The sequence below is a fragment of the Ochotona princeps genome, chromosome 1 (assembly GCF_030435755.1).
Source record: "Ochotona princeps isolate mOchPri1 chromosome 1, mOchPri1.hap1, whole genome shotgun sequence".
NCBI classification, from domain to species: domain Eukaryota; kingdom Metazoa; phylum Chordata; class Mammalia; order Lagomorpha; family Ochotonidae; genus Ochotona; species Ochotona princeps.
Window position 1 is genome coordinate 104,894,822 of NC_080832.1, and position 20,066 is coordinate 104,914,887.

General features: G+C 42.8%; 1 protein-coding gene across 3 annotated transcripts in view; it reads left to right on the forward strand.

Moving 5' to 3' along the window:
• Positions 1 to 20,066, forward strand: part of XPO5 (exportin 5) — a 48,879-nt gene that overhangs the window by 9,594 nt on the left and 19,219 nt on the right. For 2 of the 3 annotated variants that reach the window (XR_009245241.1, XM_058662498.1), the window contains exons 6-15: positions 194 to 220; positions 626 to 811; positions 1,428 to 1,504; positions 3,682 to 3,781; positions 5,343 to 5,426; positions 5,928 to 6,053; positions 7,730 to 7,820; positions 9,210 to 9,338; positions 13,549 to 13,679; positions 17,706 to 17,861. Coding sequence is in view for 2 of the 3 variants with exons in the window: in XM_058662498.1 (XP_058518481.1) it covers positions 194 to 220; positions 626 to 811; positions 1,428 to 1,504; positions 3,682 to 3,781; positions 5,343 to 5,426; positions 5,928 to 6,053; positions 7,730 to 7,820; positions 9,210 to 9,338; positions 13,549 to 13,679; positions 17,706 to 17,861 (1,107 nt within the window). In the remaining variant the exon portion in view is untranslated. The remainder of the gene's footprint in view (positions 1 to 193; positions 221 to 625; positions 812 to 1,427; positions 1,505 to 3,681; positions 3,782 to 5,342; positions 5,427 to 5,927; positions 6,054 to 7,729; positions 7,821 to 9,209; positions 9,339 to 13,548; positions 13,680 to 17,705; positions 17,862 to 20,066) is intronic. The other variant, XM_058662501.1, reaches the window with a different exon arrangement.

Sequence of the window (20,066 nt, forward strand, 5' to 3'; positions counted from 1 at the left end):
TTCTTGCTCTAAACTGTCCTTTTTAGGGAAATACCAGTTAAGTGTTCTTAGTACAGTTACATTCTTTCCTAAGATTAAAAATTACATCTATAATTAATAGCCCCAGTTCAAGGGCCTTCATTATGGGGGGTGGAAAGTGATTCTGTAGGTTTGTGCTCATTGAAAACATTGGATCCTTATACTTTTCTTTCAGAAGACAGATACTACTCAGGAGGCAAAGGTAAGAGCTCTTCTTTGAGTTGGAAGGAACACTTGAGGCTTTCAGGTACAGGAGTGCATAGACCTAGAGAATGTGACCCCACCTGTGGTTGTTTTTGATCACTAAGCTGCAGAGAGAGGAAGGTTAAAATTAGAATATTTTGAATTTCACGAAAAAGATAAAATGGTCCTGCATGCCAGTGGTCTATCTGATGGATGTTGAGAATGCTAGTTTTTGAGCTGTGATTGTGTATATGAAGAAGACTTCTGATTTCTCTGTCAGTAACTGTTTCGTGAGTTCATTTTATTTAAATTTTTCTTTTTTGAATTGAAGCATAGCTTTGCTTTACATAGGTTTACTTGTAATCACAGCATTCTGGTCTGTTGGTGAGGACTTCATAGTCAAAAGATGTCTCTGTTCCTGCAGGCTCAAGCAAACTGTCGAGTAGGCGTGGCAGCACTGAATACACTGGCAGGCTACATCGACTGGGTGTCCATGAGTCACATTACAGCTGACAACTGCAAGCTCCTGGAGGTACTGTGCCTGCTTCTGAATGAACAGGAACTTCAGCTGGGAGCAGCTGAGTGTCTGCTCATCGCAGTCAGCAGAAAAGTAAGTTACCACTCCAAATGAATATCCATCATCAGACTGAAGGGCATGTGTGTATTCACCTGCCATGTTTTGGCAGAAAGATGTTTAAAGGTTTGGGGTTTTGTTTCTTGTGACCAGATTACTGCCTCCTCTTAGCTCCTTCGGGCAGATATTCTAGGAATCGGTTGGCAGAATATACAGAAACCTGTCAGACAGCTTGGTTTTTCAGGCATGGTTCTTGGCACATCACACTTAAGAAAGAAAATGTCAACGTTTAAAGCTCACTTTCTTATGTCAAGAATTCTTAAGTGGTAGCTGTATTTTCTTTGTATCTGTCTCGCTAACAAATGGGACCACATTCTTTCTTCAATTGCAATATTATCTATCTAAGGTTATAACTTATTTTGCTGTGGTATCAGCATTATTCCTATCACATTTCAAAATGTACATCTTACCAAAATTTGACTTCAAATAATTGGCTTTTTCCCTGGTGTTTATTTGGCAAGCCCCTGGGTAAGAGAAGGAATTATGGATTATTGATTGTAGGTGTATTTGATTGTGTAAGTAAGACATGTTGCTATTTTGAGGCTTTGATGATGCCATTTGTATGACTTGGCTTCCCTGAAATCGGGTCTAGGGCAAGCTGGAAGACCGGAAGCCCCTGATGGTCTTATTTGGAGACGTTGCCATGCATTATATACTTTCTGCTGCACAGTGAGTGTGTTTACATTTCAGTGTGTTTTCTAATTTCTTTCTCACTTTTGTGTCTTATGTGGATGTGTCTGAAGTTTCTGTCTGAATGCTGGCAATCAGTTGACAGTGTTTTTAGATAAGAAACTTATAAAAAGACTGTAGACTTCAGCATTTTTGGAAACCTTGTGCTAGAAATAAGTTGTGGCGTTGACGCAGTCTCCACTCACTCTTACAGTCCTCCCCGTCCTTGGGCCAGCTATGTTCCCTGATAACACTCTTGCTTTTGGTTGGTCCTTTGAGCAGCCCTGGTGACTTGGGTGACAGGATCTGAGATTGCCCTGCCGCAGCAGCAGAATGTGTCCTGGGCCTGTCTTGAGTTCAGAACCTGGGACTTCTCTCTCTCTTCACTCCTCAGAGTAATCAGAGCTAAGTGCTGAGGCCTTTGCAACCAACAGAAATATGTGTGCACATTCAGCTCAAATGGACTGAGAGAATGATTTCTGCCTCAGTTCTTGCAGTTTCCATGAAGATACTAAAACATATCCTGATACCTGTTTCTCACCAGCGGTCAATTGGAACTGCCCATTGTAAATAATGGAAGCTATGTAATGCTTGTTTTATATTATTTTCGAATTCTTTTTTAAAGATTTATTTATTTTGGGCCCGGCGCGATAGCATAGTGGTTAAAGTCCTCACCTTGCACATGCCGGGATCCCATATGGGTGCCAGTTCTAATCCCGGCAGCCCCGCTTCCCATCCAGCTCCCTGCTTGTGGCCTGGGAAAGCATTCGAGGACGGCCCAAAGCTTTGGGACCCTGTACCCACGTGGGAGACCTGGAAGATCTCCTAGCTCCTGGCTCCTGGCTTCAGATTGGCTCAGCTTCAGCCGTTGCAGCCGCTTGGGGAGTAAACCATCGGACGGAAGATCTTCCTTTGTGTCTCTCCTCCTCTCTGTATGTCCGCATTTATTTATTTTTACTGCAAACTCAGATATATATATATATATAGAGAGAGAGAGAGGAGGAGAGACAGAGGAAGATCCTCCATCCGGTGATTCACTGAAGTGACCGCAACTGCGGGTGCTGTGCCAATTCGAAACCAGGAGCCCGGAGCTCTTCTGGGTCTCCCACATGGATAGAGGGTCCCAAGGCCCCGGACCGTCCTCTACTGCCTTCCCAGGCCACAAGCAGGGGCTGGATTTGAAGTGGGACTACCAGAATTAGAAGCAGCGGCCATATGGGATCCCAGAGCGTTCAAGGCGAGGACCTTAGCTGCTAGGCCACCACGCCGGGCCCTATTTTTTAATTTTTTTTTAAAAAGACTAATCTGAAACGTAGAGTTATAAAGAGAGATTTTTTGCATTGCTGTTTCACTTCCCAAATGGCTACAATGGCCAGGTCCTGACCAGGCTGAAAGCAGGCTCCCAGAATTCCATCCAGGTCTTTGATATTGGTGGCTTGGGCCCATATATTTGGGCCATCTTTGGTTGCTTTCCCAGGCACATTAGCAGGCAGCTGGATTGAAAGTGGGCAGTAGGGACTCAACCTGGTGCTGTTATGGAATGTTGGTACTATGGTTGGTGATTATCACAGGGTTACCACAGGTCAAAGCTGGCCCCCTTTTTTTTTTTTTTTTAATTCATTGAGAAGACAAGGGGGATAACAAAAAAAAAAAAAAAAAGGAAGGAACAGAGACCTTCCATCTGCTGATTTATTCCCCAATGCTGTCTATAGTTAGGGAGGGACCAGGCCAAAACCAGAGTCACAGAACTCGTCCATATCTCTTGGGAGACAAAGTTACGTTCTTGTTATGGTCTTTATTTTGTTCATGGTAAGAAGAATTGGTACTTACTTCTGTGACTCTCTTCAAGTCTTCCCAGGGTATCAGCCAAGGTGTTTTGTTTCTCTATAGCTGAGAATATTCATATTTCATGCTGAAAGCTTACCTTATCACAAACACAAGGACAGTAAGGGTGCTCAGAGCTGAAATGTTTGTTGAGGATGCAGATTGCATTGAACCATGTTCCTTATCAATCTTTCAGTGTTTGGATATGGTTTTTTTGTTTGTTTATTTGTTTTTAACTTTGATAGTCAACTGTGATCTGAGTGTTGAGGCACATACCGTAACTCGCTCCATTACTGGAAGTGCCATTGGTTCTCTTGATGTGTAACTCATCACTCTGTGTTCTCATCTCACAGGACTGCTGATGGAGGAGGCTTGGTAGAGAAACACTATGTGTTCTTGAAGCGACTTTGTCAGGTGTTGTGTGCACTGGGCAACCAGCTGTGCGCATTGCTGGTGCGTGAGAGCTTACTTTGTTTAACAGCTGAAAGTTTTATTTTTGTAAGGGATTGTAGATGCCATTAATCTTAGCCTGGTGGGACATAGCCTTACTGATTATTTCATATAAGATTCTGTTTTAATGTAATAGAGTTTGAGTAATATAAATTTAACAAGTCATTTAATAGTATTAACAGTGTACCTTCACATATGTTATTTCTTTTTTTTTTTTTTTTTAAAGATTTATTATTTTTATTACAAAGTCAGATATACAGAGAGGAGCAGAGACAGAGAGGAAGATCTTCCATCCGATGATTCACTCCCCAAGTGAGCTGCAACGGGCCGGTGCGCGCTGATCCAATCCCGGGAACCTGGAACCTCCTCCAGGTCTCCCACACGGGTGCAGTGTCCCAAAGCCTTGGGCCGTCCTCAACTGCCTTTCTAGGCCACAAGCAGGGAGCTGGATGGGAAGTGGAACTGCCGGGATTAGAACCGGCGTCCATATGGGATCCCGGGGCGTTCAAGGCGAGGACTTTAGCCGCTAGGCCACGCCGCCGGGCCCCACATATGTTATTTCTATGAAGTCAAAATGTACTTGTACGTTCATTTGAAAGGCAAAGTGGCAGAGGGAGATCTTCCTTCCACTGGCTCACTTACTAAATGACCAAAAGAGCTAGGGGTGGGCCAGACCAACGCCAGGAACCAGGAGCTCCCCCCTGGTCTCCCACACCGGGGACAGGTATTCCAAGTACTTAGGGCATCATCCACTGCCTTCTCAGGCATATAAGCAGGGAACTGGGTTAGAGGCAGGGTGGCCTGGAGTCAAACATGCACTCCCTCTGGGATGCCTGTGTCACAAACAGCTTTAACCCATTGCACCATAATACCAGTTCTACACTTGATCTTATCCAAAGGGCCGAGAAGCGAGTCACAATACCAATTCTAATGTTGCTATTCTATGGGGTTTAGTATACACAATCTGCTAAGCACATCTGTTAGCCCATAAAACACTGAATGAAAACCCCTTTTCTCACTATAAAAGATACTTCATTGGATCAGAAAAAAAAGCTTCTGTTTGGCATAGAAAATTTTGCCTTAAGAAATATTTAATATTCAGTTCTATAAATTAGAAAATGATGACTATGGAGCAAACATTTACAATTAAAGTTATGCCGTTTGTTTTTGGGTCGCTAGATGATTAGAGAATAATTTTGGTTGTATCATTGAGGGGTTACTTAATAGGTTGGATCACAGTGATGCAAACAGACCAGATCTGAAGAACCAGTATGGACGGTTTCTTCCTATAATTTCTGAAGCGAAGGTTGTTTTTCATTTTACTGTTTGAGACCACTGCATGAGTTTTAATTATGATGGCTAAGGAAGTAAAATAGCTTTCCTATTTTTTAGCCCTTCAAGTGATGACTGTGTTTAACCAAAGGAAATCTAAAAGTTCTTTCAAACCAAAAACATGTTGGAGTATTTATGTTGTCTGTATTTATTACTCCCTTTTTCATTCCCTCCCTGTCCCAAATTCCCTTCCCACGTCATCCATGTCAGTGATGGGCTGTTTCTCCCACAGGGTGTAGATTCTGATGTGGAAACACCAGCGAACTTTGAAAAATACTTGGAATCTTTTCTGGCATTTACAACCCACCCAAGTCAGGTAAATGTCGAAAACATTATTCCTGAACATATTAATTGAGTAAGCCAAGATGAAACACTATGGCCTGCATTGTTATCTAAGGTATAAAATGTGAGTACATGTGTTGGGGAGTATATTCACGGGGATCTTGTACCCACTGGTTCACTCTCCAAACTGCCTCAGTAGGCAGAGCTGACTCAGGTCAAAGCCAGGAGCTGCTTCTGGATCTCCCACGTGGGTGGTAGGGGCCCAAGTACTTAGACCACCTGCTGCTGTTTTCCTAGACACATTAGCGAAAAACCAGATTGAAAATGGAGCAGCTGGAAAAGAAAAAGAAAATGGAGCAGCTGGGACTTGAACCCACATGAGATGCCAGTGCTGTAGGTGGTAGCTTACCCTGCTGCACCACAGCACTGACCCAAAAAACAAAAGTTAATGTCTACTTAGGCCAAACAGTATTCTTGGTTCTATAGAATCCAAATCCTGACCTAAAGTTTTCTTTTTTTTTCTTTTTGACTTTAGTTTCTACGATCTTCAACTCAGATGACTTGGGGAGCCCTCTTCAGGCATGAGATACTATCTCGAGATTCTTTGCTATTAGCAATAATACCAAAATATCTTCGTGCTTCTATGACTAACTTGGTCAAGGTATATAATGGGAATCTAAACGTGTGGAATGTAGGTGAATATACGTCATGATACTGTTTTTGATTGACGTCATTATAGCCCTTTCCTGATCACTAAGAACCCTCCCTTAGACAGTATCCTTATATTCTCCAGGATAAGCAGTCTGTATTGGTTATTGTAATTGCTGTTTCTTATTTTGGAGCTAAGTGATAGGAGAAGAGCAGTGACTGTGCAATGTGATAATGGCTTTCAGGGGTCCAGACAGATTACAAGTGTATGGGGCATGAAGGCCAGAAGGTGACCATCAGCTGAGTGCTTCTTTCTGATGGTGCAGGGAGGGAAGAACATGTGAGAAGAGAGAGAGTGAAATCAGAGATTGTGCACTCCATCAGCAGAGAGTGGCTCATGGATTCCCTGGGGTCTGCTAAGAGTTCTCGCCACAGATAGAGTCTACTTATTTATTTAAATGTATTTGTGAGACAAAGGCCCTCGTCTACCGGCTTACTCTCCAAATGCCTACAACAGCCCTGGACAAGGGATTGAAGCCGTGAACCAGGAGGTCTATAGATCTCCCACAGGGATAGCAGAGACTGTGCTGGAGTCGTCACTGCTGTTCCCGAGGGCCAGATCAGCAGGAAGCTGGGGTCAGGAGCCAGAGCTGGGTGTTGAACCCAGGCACCTCTAATGTGGGACCTGGGATGCTTAACCCTTGCCTCGACCGGTAAACCAAATGCCCACCCACCTGACAGATTCTTAATTTCATTATTTGAAGTCAGAGAATGAGACCCATGCATGGGTTTCCTTATTTGCTCAGGGAATCCAGTTAACACCTAAAACATACTATGCTATGATTCTCTGCCATGTCGTCTACCATTTTTTGTGTGAAACATAAAAAGTGTGCATATTTGTTATGTGTTGTACATTCAGTGAAACCATTAGTTCTCATTCTTTTTTCTTCCTTATTGTGTGTCTAATTACCACTTTATAGTCATATCCTAAATAAACTCCAGAATCAAATTCTCTCTAAGGAACCTGGAAGAGGGTGTAACCTGAAAATATTCTCTTTTCTGTGCATTTTCAGGAATTTTGGAAGCAAACTGATTAGAACAGAAATAGTAGCTTGTCATGAAGTATCTCCTACAAACCTTCATTATTTTTTAAGAAATATTTATTTTTATTAGAAAGATATACAGAGGAGGAGAGACAGAGAGAAAGATCTTCTGTCCACAGATGCACTCCCCAAGTGGCCACCACAGCCAGAGCTGATCAGATCCAAAGCCAGGAGCTTTTTCTGGGTCTCCCATGCTTGTGCAGGGTCCCAAGGCTTTGGGCCATCCTGTACTGTTTTCCCAGGCCACAAGCAGGGAGCTGGATGGGAAGCGGGGCACTGAGACTTGAACCGCCTGGCATGTGCAAGGCAAGGACATTAGCCACCAGGCTACCGCACCAGATCCCCTTCATTCTTAAATGACCCCAAAAGTGCTTGAGCTCCTGAAGTTTGTACACTTTTTTTTATTATTATTAAATTTATTCATTAATTACATTGTGTTGTAATTACATAGAATCTGGGATTCTTCCCCCCACCCTCCCCCCATGGTGGGTTCCTCCACCCCGCTGCATAACCATAGTTCAAGTTCAGTTGAAATTCCCTCCCTGCAAGTATTTTGTACACTCTCTTACACCTTTTTTTGTTCCAGATGGGTTTTCCTTCTAAAACAGACAATCCGAGCTGTGAATATTCTCGATTTGATTTTGACAGTGATGAAGATTTCAATGCTTTCTTCAACTGTAAGTGTTACTACTCTGGCATTTCTCTCAGCAGTCTTAATCTAGTGTTATGAATCATGGCTATAACACTTGGGGTTTGTTTTTAATATTTATTTATGGGGCCATCATGTGGCATAGCAAGTTAGCTATTCTGTGGTTCCCTGTGAGTTCCCAGTGCCCTGATAACGTGCCTGGGAAAGCGGTTTAGGATGGCCCAAGTGCTGTCACCCACATGGTAGTCCGTAAGCTCTAAGCTCCTGGCTTTGACATAGCATAGCCAAAAATTTGTTTATTTGAAAGGCAGAATTAAGAGGGCGAGACAGAGATAGGTCCTCTCTTGGTTCACTCTCCGAAAGTCTGCTTCAGCCAGGGCTGGGACTGAGCCAGGAGCCTCATCCAGGCCTCTCATGTAGGTACAGGGGTCCAAACACTTGGGCTATCTTCCGCTGCTTTCCCAAGCGATAGGCAGGGAGCTGTATTGGAAATGGAGCATCTGGGACATGAATCAGTGCCTGTGTGGGATGTGAATGTCTCAAGTAGCTGCTTTTCCTGCTATGCCTCAATCCTGGCCCCCCCTGACACTTTGGATTCTTAGTAAAAGTCTCAAATCTGGGTACAGTATGAAGCTACGAGCTTTTTCCAGTTCTTCCATGTAGATGAAGGGGCCCAAGCACTGGGCCATCTTCTGCTGCGTTCACAGATCTTTAGAAAGGGAACTGAACCTGTGCCCATATGAGATCCTGGCACCATAGGGGTATGGTTAACTGGCTGGATCATAGCACCAGCCTCAAGCAAGATATACTGAAGTCAAAAATCTGTTCTAAGTGGAATTGTTGAAGTGCAGTTTTGTTTGTTTCCTTGTTTGCTTTGGGAAAAAAAATGGTATAGCACCTAGCAGTTTAAGGATGGGGACAAAACTCTAAAAGCCTGAATTGTAATCCTGTCTAACTTGCTCGAAAGCCATCAGAAGGGTAGAATCACTGCCTTCTGTTCTCACAATAAAGCGAGAAAGTCAGAAGGGTGCACTGGCTTTTTTTTTTTTTTGGCTATAAGTATCTGTGGGCAGAATGTTCAGTATTTTTGAGGAATTTCCTAACTTTCTTACAGCAGGTATAAAATTTTACTTTCTTTTTTTTTTTCAATTTTACATTCTTACCAATCTGATTTTCTTTGAATTCCAACTGAGATAGGAGACCAATTTTAGTTTATTGCTTAAAGGATCTAGCTGTTTAAAAGCTTACAGAAATCATTCACTTTTGAACTCATTGACTCAAGAAAGCATTATTGAACAATTTGTCAGAGTGGAAACACAAGTCTGCAGAACAGTTTCTGCCAATGCCTGCCCCTGTGCGGGAGACAGGAGGTTTCTGTTGGAATGTCTGTTACAGATTTATGTCCTTCCCTTGGCAGCCTCCCGAGCCCAGCAAGGAGAGGTGATGAGGTTGGCGTGTCGTTTGGATCCCAAGACAAGCTTCCAGATGGCTGGGGAGTGGCTAAGATATCAGCTGTCAACGTCTGTGGATGTTGGATCCATGAACTGTAAGGGTTTTTTGTTGTTTTTAAGACTATTAGTGAAGTACTGTGTCAAAGTACGCATAGGATATAAGCCTTAGCCATACCTCAGAACAGTGTAAAAGCACTGTTCAGGGCTAAGTGTGTAGCCTAGCGGCTAAAGGCCTCGCCTTGTATTTGCTGGGATCCCTTTAGGGTACCAATTCGTGTCCTCGCTGCTCCACTTCCTTTCCAGCTCCCTGCTTGTGGCCGGGGAAATCAGTAGAGGTCGGCCCAGAGCCTCGAGGCACTATACCCACGTGGGAGACCCGAAGAAGGTTCCTGGCTTTGGACCACTTCCTTCCAGCCCCCTCATTTGGCCTAGAAAAGCAGTAGAGGACGGGCCAAAGCCTTGAGACCCTGCACCATGTGGGAGACCCTCTGGGACACAAATTGGTGCCTATATGAGATCTTGGCGCATGCAGGGCAAGGATTTTATCTACTAGACTATTGTGCTGGCCCCCTCCAAAATATCTTTAATCCATTCTAGGCAATTAATATTTTATTTAGTCACACAAGAAGATAGCACCTGTTAGGAAATTAGTATAAAGGAACATTTGTGGTCCCTATTATCGCTCTCTCTTTTTTTTCTAACTGAATGTTAAAAAGTTACCTGTCTAGGTCAAATTTTTCTTTTTTAAGATTTTTTTTCTTTTTTACGTTTTATTATTATTGCTATCATTTTATGATACAGCACCATATTCCCTTATCCCCTCCCCACTTCCCTCCCCCCCCCACGAGTTCCCCTATATCATTACTAACATATAGTTCTTCATACTCACTCATATGTGCATCATTGTGGGCATGAACAATGGCAGAGAGTCCAGAATCCTATTGTTAAGATATAGTAAACAACTTCTTTGTAAGTCCATCTTTGTCTGGAAGCAGAAATGCATGCCACACTGCATCCTCACATCTGGATGTTAGTCTCCATTTCACAGCTACTGTACACCCCTTATATGAAAAGTCATAATACAAAATCAACAATAGAAAGAAAAATAGAAATTTACAATGCCCTGAAGTTAAATGACATGTTACTAGATATGACAGTCCAACACAGCTACTATACATCCCCTTAAATGAAAAGCCACAAAACAAAATCAACATCTGGGAGAAAAAGAAATTAACAACACCAAGAAGTTACATAACATGCTACTAAATGACTAACATGTAGCTGAAGAAATGAAAATCAAGAACCTTCTTGAAGAAAATGATGCCACTGCATGATCTACGAGACATTGAATGATTTAATCAGAAGAAACTGTTTTGAAGAGATGAAACCAACAGAAAACAACAAAACCCATGTGATACAGTTTCCGCGGATCTTTGTTGAAGTGTGTCTCCAGACAATAAATAGATGGGTTTTGTTTTTTAATCCAGTCTACTAATCTATGACGTTTGATTGAGCTTAAGTCATTTACATTCAGAGTTTAATATACATGGGTGTTACTTTGGTCCTGTCATTTTAGGGATGGGTTGTTCATTGGTTTAGTCTTCTGTTGTCATTTTACTGGGATGTTCTTCGCATTTGCCTTTGGTTTTGGTAGTGCTATTCCTCTTTTCTGTCAAGAGAACATCTTGAAGTATCATTTGTAGGGTAGGTTTGGAAGAGGCAAATTCTTTTAGCTTTTCTTTACTGTGGAAGAATTTTATTTCATTTTCAAAGATGAAAGAAAGCTTTGCTGGATATGTTATCTTAGGCCGACAGTTTTTTTTCTTTTAGAATCTGGAATATGTCACTCCATTCTCTTCTTGCCTGTAGAGTTTCCTGTGAGAGATCTCCTATGAGCTTAATTGGCATTCCTTTATATGTCAATTGATTTTTTTCACGTGCACATTTAAGGATCTTTTCATTATGTTCGATTGAAGAGAGCTTGATGATCATATGTCGTGGTGAAGATTGCTTTTGGTCAAGCCTGTTGGGAGTTCTGTGCCCCTCCTGGATCTTGTTTCCTAATTCTTTCTCTAGATTAGGGAAATTTTCCTTTATTATTTCATTAAATACATTTGTAAACTCAGCTTCTCTTTCTGTACCTTCTGGGACTCCCATAACTCTTATATTTGACCTCTTAATAGTGTCTTTCAATTCTTGAATACTTTTTTTGGCCTGATCCAGCTCTGCTTCCAGCTTTTTGTTTGCTTCCGCCTAATGACAGGAAATATCTTTCAACTCTGAGATTCTTTCTTCTGCTTGCTTCATTCTGTTTTGGAGACTTTCTACTGTACTTTTAATTTGGTCTACTGTGTTCTTAATTTCTGATATACCAGCCTTGATTTGCTTTATTGCTTCCTTAAATTCTTTGAACTCTTGCATGAGCCTCTCATTGTTGATCAGATCTTTAAAATGAGTCTTATGGATTCTGTGTCCCCCATTTTCTCCATGTCTTCCTCAGTTAACTCTGAGGTTGGGATAGGGTTTTGCTCTTTTGCAGGGGAGTTTTCAGTAATATTCATTGTGCCTTTGTCTCTTCTTTTGTTCTTGGTCATTGCACTTCTGGTTAGCAGAGTCTTCTCCTTGGGGCAGGTTCCTAAGCTGTCACCCACAGGTCTACAATGCGATTTTACTTATTGCCGTTGGTACACAACTTTTTGCTTGCAGCCACTTGTGCCACAACCTCCAGCAAGTTCCAGGTCTGGGTTCTTATGTCAGTTTTCCACCATGGTCTCCACAGCCCCAGCTCCTGGCTCACCACTCTCCACCTCCTGTGATGCCATGCTGAGGCTGCACCATTATCTCTGCAACCTTTCTCCCACTTCCGGTTGGAGCAGATCCCAGGATTAGAGAGACACTAGATGTCCTATATAGCTAGGTTGTTGGTGGTGCTGATCTTGCCGGAACCTGTTGGACGTTCGGTCTGGGTGCCACATGGACCTATTTTGACCCGTATGATGCCACAGTCGGTATTATTTTCCTGTGGGACCAGTGCAATCCACTGAATTCAGCGAGTTCTCACAAGATCAGCACATGCGCAGTTCACTGTTGGCTCCTGCAGTCCCAAAGCTATTGCCACAGTGTACAAAGTGGCACCTGACGTACCACCACTACAGCTCTTGATCTTCTGGTAGTCAGATCCGAGGACTACCTAGACCTGCCCTGAGTGGAATCTGTAGAATGCCACATCTGTGCAGTTCACCGAGTCAGAAATGAGCTCACTCCCAGCTCAGCGCATGCTCCGTCCTTTCGTTTGCCTTTTCCCCCTTACACAAAATGGTGCCCAATTCGGCTGACTGGGCTATGAAATCCACTCTGTTCTTGCACTGCCCGTCTGAGATCTGCTCCGTCTGTGCTCCTGGTCAAATCAAACAGACCAGCAGGACAGACAGGTCTTTGTCTGGGTTCACCTCCTGAGCTCCCAGTTAAAGTCCTTTCCAACCTGGGTGCTGGTGGAGTTCAGATCGCCGTGCTGTAGTTTCAGTCACTGCAACACCACACTGCTGTGCCTGCTGCTTTCCTGTGTCTGTCAGTCTCCAGGTACCCCTCTGCTGTTGTTCTGTCCTTTCCTATTTCCTGGAATATGTCCTGTCTGCTTCATCCTGATTAAATGTTTTTCCGTCCGTTTAAACGTGTCCTTACCCTATTCCGCCATCTTGATTCTCCAAGATTTATTTTTTATTGAAAAATCAGATTTACAGAGAGAAGCAAAGAGAGATCTTCCATCTGCTGGTTCATTCCCCAAGTATATAATATAATTGCTATCTTTCTGTTTGTGGCTTGCTGTTTCAGTGATTTGCTTTAATATTTGTGAGCTGAAGAAAGGGTACACATCTGTAGACGTGGGTCTTTGATTTGTCAAGAGACTAACAAATATGAACTAATGCTGTGTGTTGTACAACATTTCCTTGTTCAGAGTTTTCATAGAATCAAATAAGGGGGAGAAATGGAAATACTGACTTCATTTACCAGATAGCTAATGAGCCAGCCACCGGTTCTGGTGCTTTAACGCACATTTCTCATTCATTTTTAGTAGTTTTGTAATCAAGGCTCTGGAGGTGTGCTGAGAAAGGTCATTGTTGGAGGTCAGGACAGCTAGGAACTACCGTACTCTGTCTTCAGCAATGTCCTTTTTGCTCAAGTGAGAGGGCCTACTTTATCATGTTTCTTCAACTCTGAAATGACTAGGTGGTTGGTTGCCAAGGTCCTCTTCGTTGTGTGCCTCTTGTGTGCCTGCAGTGCTGACTGATGTTTTTGTCTTCAAAGCCTGTTCCACAACTGCGACTGGGGAAGGAGGCCTCTGCTCCATCTTCTCACCTTCGTTTGTGCAGTGGGAAGCCATGACCTTTTTTTTGGAAAGCGTCATCAATCAGATGTTCCGAACACTAGATAAAGAAGTAAGTACCAGTATTCTGTGCTGATTGCATAATTATTTGGTGCTTTTTCAAAATGGTAGAAGGATAGGAGATCCAAAAATGTGCCTCTTACATAAGACAACCCTGACTTAGAGATTGAACAATGTACTGAGATTCTTGTAGTGAGTAAATAGCAGAGTTGGGACCAAATCTCAAGATTCTCTGCCTCCAGACACTCTACCATGTACTACCCTTTTTAAAGCAGTGACAAGGTGAGCCCAGGAGTAAACAGGAGCTATAGGTGGGATGACAGTTGCAGGGAGGACAATGATGAAAATTTAGATAATCTTTGCTTAAAAGATTTGTTTGTTTTTATTGGAAAGTCAGATTTACAGAAAGAAGTAGAGACAGAGAGGAAGATCCTCCATCCGCTAGTTCACTCCACAGTGGCCAAAACAGCCGGAGCTTAGCCAGTCCTAAGCCAAGAGCGAGGAGCTTAAGAAATGCTTGCTATTTGGGCCCAATGCAGGACCCCAGTGGCTAAAGACCCTACCTTGTATGCACTGATATCCCATGTGGGCACTAGTTCTGATCCAAGATGCTCCGCTTCCCATCCAGCTCTCTTGTGACCTGGGAAAGCAGTCGAAGACAGCCTAAAGCCTTGGGACCCTGCAGCCACATGGGAGAATGGGAAGAAGCTCCTGGGTTTGGATCAGCTCAGCATTGGCTGTTGCAGCCGCTTGGGGAGCAGCAGATGGAAGATCTTTCTCTCTGTATCTCTTTCTCTATATATATCTGCCTTGCCAATAAACAGAGAGAGAAGAGATGCCTGCTACATAAGCATCCTTTTTTGTTGCAGTATCTGGTGAACCAGAATATTCATGTCAACTGATTAGTTAATCTCTCATCAATAATAATACATAACTAGATCTTGGTTTTTTGTGCTTCATGTCACCTGTTACCATTCTCTTAGAATTTTTGCTTTATATGCAGCTATAATTGATTGGATAATAGTATATGCCTCAGTAGGTTGCTAATTAGATTGAAATGATTAGGTTGAAACTCATCATGGGTTAATTAAGTCTGGTTGCATTCAAGGGAAGGTGTGCAAGGGATCGCTAAGGCTCTTGAAGATAATTAAGCTGTAGTGGTATTTATGCTAACAAGTGAGCTCTCAAGGTAATTAATCTGCTTTTCTAATCATTCCAGTCTGAAAGAGTGGCGTTCTGATTTTTCTCCCAAATCTACATGAGTAACCATGATTGGGTATGCAATTAGCGCTTTAACAGGTTTAGATGGCCCTTACTTAATAGAGAAGTGCAGCATACCAGACAGTGCATAGATAAGTTCATTATGTGCACATGCATATCCACCAGACTCATCTCTCCAACTTAAAAATGCTTTGTTCTGACCCTTCCTCTTGATGAAGCAAAAAAATGGAGTAGCTTTCTGTGTCGGGAGGTTTACTTAAGGCCAAATACTACCACCCAGAACTGTCCTGAAAAAAGAATTTTTGTTTCTGCAGCACTTGCTAACTCCCACCACAATTCTACAATCATCTGTTGTCTTATGCTTTACTTGCAGCCCAAACTCAGAGAGCTAGTTTTTCACTAACCAATATTTGATATTTTGAGCCAGTTTCACTCAAATTCAAAGATTTACTATGTACGTCCACATTTGAATCCTTTCAACGGTTCATCTTAATGGACAAGGGGAGGAAACAGTAGATGGAGGATTAGCTAATTGAGCCATCACACTGGGCCCAATTGTTATGTTTAAGAACTCTTCGGCTGAAAAAGATAAAAATGCTTACCATCTACAATAGCGTTAGCTGAGTTGTTTTTCTGGAAGTATTACAGATCATTATTGGATAGGGCTGCTTTAGCAATGGATTAATGTAGGCAATAAAGATTTATTGTTGGGCTGGCATGATAGCCTAGTGGCTAAGTCCTCACCTTGCATGTACCAGGGTCCTTTATGAGCTCTGGTTCATGTACCGGTTGCTCTACTTCCAGCTCCCTGCTTGTGGCTCGGGAAAGCAGTGGAAGATTGGGACCCTGCACATGTGTGGGAGACCAGGAAAAAGTTCCTGGCCCTGGCTTCCGGTTAGCTTAACTCCAGCCATTGTGGCTGCTTGGGGATGTAAGAACTTTCTTTCTGTTTCTCTCTATGTATCTGCTTTTCCAATAAAAACAACTTAAAAGAAAAAAAAAAGATTTGTATTTCTTGAAAATAAGAGTCACAGAGAGGGGAGAAACAGATCTTCCATCCACTGATTGCTCCGCTGATGGCTTCAACAGCCAAAGCCGAGCCAGGAGCTTCTTCCAGGTCTACTGTGTGGATGCAAAGGCCCAAAGCTGTAGGGTGTCCTGCACTGCTTTCTCTGGCACATTAGAGGAGAGCTGGATTGTAAGTGGACTGCCAGGAGTAAAACTGGCAACCATATTAAGATGCAGGTGGCACAAGCAGAGCCTTCTTCACGCCAGCCTTCTTAGTACTATGTTATTTGAAAGCACTCTGCTACTGGCAATAAACACAGCTTGTTATTAAGACAAATAGTCCAGGAAAAAACTAGAATATAACACAAGAGTTTCTAGCCATTTGTAGAAAAGCTGTGTGTGAATTTCAAAACGTTTTTGCACTAGGGTAGTTATTTCAGTCAGTGGTTGTCAGTTGGGACACCTATATCATGTATTGTGGTGTCCAGGTTAGAGTTCAGGTGTCACTCTTCTTTCTAGCTTGTTGCTTTTGCATACCTGGGAGGTAGCAGGTAATGCTTGTCTTAATTGGGTCCTTAAACCCCATGTAGTAAACCTAAACTGACATTTACCAGAGCCAGGAGCTTCTTCCAGGACTGCACTTGGGTGACAGGAACCTAAACACTTGGGTTGTTTCTGCCTCTTTTCCCAGGGCATTAAAAGGCAGCTGGATTGGAAGTGGAGTCTGTATGGGATGCTGACATTGCAGTCAGTGGTTTTACCTACTACACTGCATTGCTGGATGTTCTTTTTTCTTTACTTTTATTTGAAAAGCAGAGGGCCCAGCACAACGGCTCAGTAGCTAAATCCTCACCTTGCAAGTGCTGGGATCCCATATGGGTTCCAATTTGTGTCCCAGCTGCTCCACTTCCCTTCTAGCTCCCTACTTGTGGTGTGGGAAAGCAGTTGAGGACAGCCCAAAGCTTTGGGATCCTGCTGATATGAAGCCAGGAGTCAGGAGCTTCCTCTGGATCTCCCACTCTGGTGCAGGGTCCCAAGGCTTTGGGCCGTCTTCGACTGCTTTCCCAGGCCACAAGCAGGGAGCTGGATGGGAAGCGGGGCCACCCGGACATGAACCTGCACCCATATGGGATCCCGGCATGTGCAAGGCAAGGACTTTAGTTAGCTAGTAGGCTATTGTGCTGGGCCCTATAAATAAATCTTTGGGAAAAAAACTGCAAAGAGAGATCTTGTATCTGTTCTTTCACACTGCTCAAATTCCAACAAATTCTGTAGTTGGTCCAGGCTTTATTGCAATAAGGAGCTATGTTCAAGCCATTACTCTTACTTCTCAGGATATACATTGGCAGGATCCTGGGTCTTCTCATTTGCTTCATGAATAAGAAGTCTTCAGAAAATAGCATTCCATGCTGCTGAGAACATGGGAGGACACTCTGGATATAGATACAGTTGACAGAGTCTGTCAGGAGGAGTAGCATGACCTGGAGCTGTTCATGCCTTTGAGCTGTGAAGTTACAGCATCCCCAAAAGTCTGTTACTCTAATGGAGTTATGAAAAATGTAAATGAAAGTTTTTAAGTATGTCTTGCAGCACTGTTTGCAGTAGTGCGATTCTGGGAACATTCTCCCCTGCATCCCTGCTTTGATATATTGTCACATCATTTAAGGAGAATTGTAACATTGGGTGGTGTTTAGGAATTGAGGTTCACACAAGGGTTACAAAGCAGTGTTTTAAAATCAAATATGCAAGCATACTGTGTATTTCTGCATTTATTAAAGTCTAAAGAAAATTCAGCCAAGAGATAGGCTCCAGTAGCTGTGGCCATGACCACCACCTCTTTATTTCCTAGGAAATTCCTGTTGATGATGGTGTGGAGCTGTTGCAGATGGTTCTGAACTTTGACACCAAGGATCCCCTCATCCTGTCCTGTGTCCTCACTAATGTATCAGCACTCTTCCCCTTTGTCACCTACAGACGAGATTTCCTACCCCAGGTCTTTTCAAAGGTAATTTTATTGTACTTTATTTTTTGTAACTGTTCTTCAAAGTGTATGGGGAAAACTAATAATTCCTAAATGTTTACCTAGTACTTACTGTGGATCATGCATCACGCTAAGGCATTATGCTATGGGACGAAATTTGCATATACAGGTGGTTGTACCTTGTGGTATTGCAAGTATTAGACCTGCACACCAGTGTGAGAACAGGGTGGATTTTATAGCCCAGTCAGCCCCCTAGAGCCAAATTGGGCACCATTTTGCATAAGGAGGCAAAGGCAAGAGAAAGGACTGAGCATATGCTGAGCTGGGAGTGAACTCATTTCTGACTCAGTGAACTGCATCAACGTGGCATTCTACAGGTTTTACCCAAGACAGGTCTGAGGGCTACCCAGATGGCCAGCAGATCAACATCTCTAGTAGTGACACGTCAGGAGCCATTTTGTGCACTGTGGCAAAAGCTTTAGGACTGCACAGTGAACTGCACATGTGCTGAGCTCGCGAGAACTCCCTGAGTTCCGTGGATCGCACTGGTCCACAGGAAAATAATACTGACTATGGCATTGTACAGGTTAAAATAGGTCCATATGGCACCCAGACCTAACGTCCAACAGGTTCTGGCAAGATTAGCACCATCAACAACCTAGCTATATAGGAACATAAGAACCCAGGCCTGGAACTCGCTGGAGGGAGTGGCACACTTGGCTGCAAGCAAAGAGTTGTGTACCAACTGCAGTAAGTAAAATCAAACTGTAGACCTGTGGGTGACACAGCTTAGAAACCTGCCCCAAGGAGAAGACTCTGCTAACCAGAAGTGCAATGAGCAAGAGCAAAAGAAGAATAGTGGATATATCAGAAATTAAGAACACAGTAGACCAAATTAAAAGTACAGTGGATATATCAGAAATTAAGAACACAGTAGACCAAATTAAAAGTACAGTGGATATATCAGAAATTAAGAACACAGTAGACCAAATTAAAAGTACAGTAGAAAGTCTCCAAAATAGAATGAAGCAAGCAGAAGAAAGAATCTCAGAGTTGAAAGATATTTCCTGTCATTAGGCGGAAGCAAACAAAAAGCTGGAAACAGAACTGGATCAGGCCAAAGAAAGTATTCAAGAATTGAAAGACACTATTAAGAGGTCAAATATAAGAGTTATGGGAGTCCCAGAAGGTACAGAAAGAGAAACTGGTTTTACAAATATATTTGATTAAATAATAAAAGGAAAACTTCCCTAATCTAGAGAAAGAATTAGGAAACAAGATCCAGGAGGGGCACAGAACTCCCAACAGGCTTGACCAAAAGCAATCTTCACCACGACATATGATCATCAAGCTCTCTTCAATCGAACATAAGGAAAAGATCCTTAAATGTGCACGTGAAAAAAATCAATCAACATATAAAGGAATGCCAATTAAGCTCACAGGAGATCTCTCACAGAAAACTCTACAGGCAAGAAGAGAATGGAGTGACATATTCCAAATTCTTTTTTTTTTCAAAGATTTATTTTTTTTTTAATTACAAAGTCAGATATACAAAGAGGAGCAGAGATAGAGAGGAAGATCTTCTGTCTGATGATTCACTCCCCAAGTGAGTGCAACAGCCAGTGCTGTGCCAATCTTAAGCCAGGAGCCAAGAACTTCCTCCAGGTCTCCCACATGGGTGCAGGGTCCCAAAGCATTGGGCCATCCTTGACTGCTTTCCCAGGCCACAAGCAGGAAGCTGGATGGGAAGTGGATCTGCTGGGATTGGAACCGGCACTCATATGGGATCCTGGAGCATTCAAGGCGAGGACTTTAGCCTCTAGGCCACGGCGCTGGGCCCATATTCCAGATTCTAAAAAAAAAAAAAATTGTCGGCCTAGGATAACATATCCAGCAAAGCTTTCTTTTGTCTTTGAAAATGAAATAAAATTCTTCTACAGTGAAGAAAAGTTAAAAAAATTGCCTCTTCCAAACCTGCCCTACAAATGATACCTCAAGATGTTCTCTTCACAGATCGGAGGAATAGCACCCAACAAAACAATAGGCAAAAGGGAAGAACATCCCAGTAAAATGACAGCAGAAGGCTAAACCAATGAACAACCCATTCCTAAAATGACAGGACCAAAGTACCACCCATACTTATTACCTAACCCTGAAAGTAAATGGCTTAAGCTTAATCAAACTTCATAGATTAGGAGACTGGGTTAAAAAACAAAACCCATCTATTTG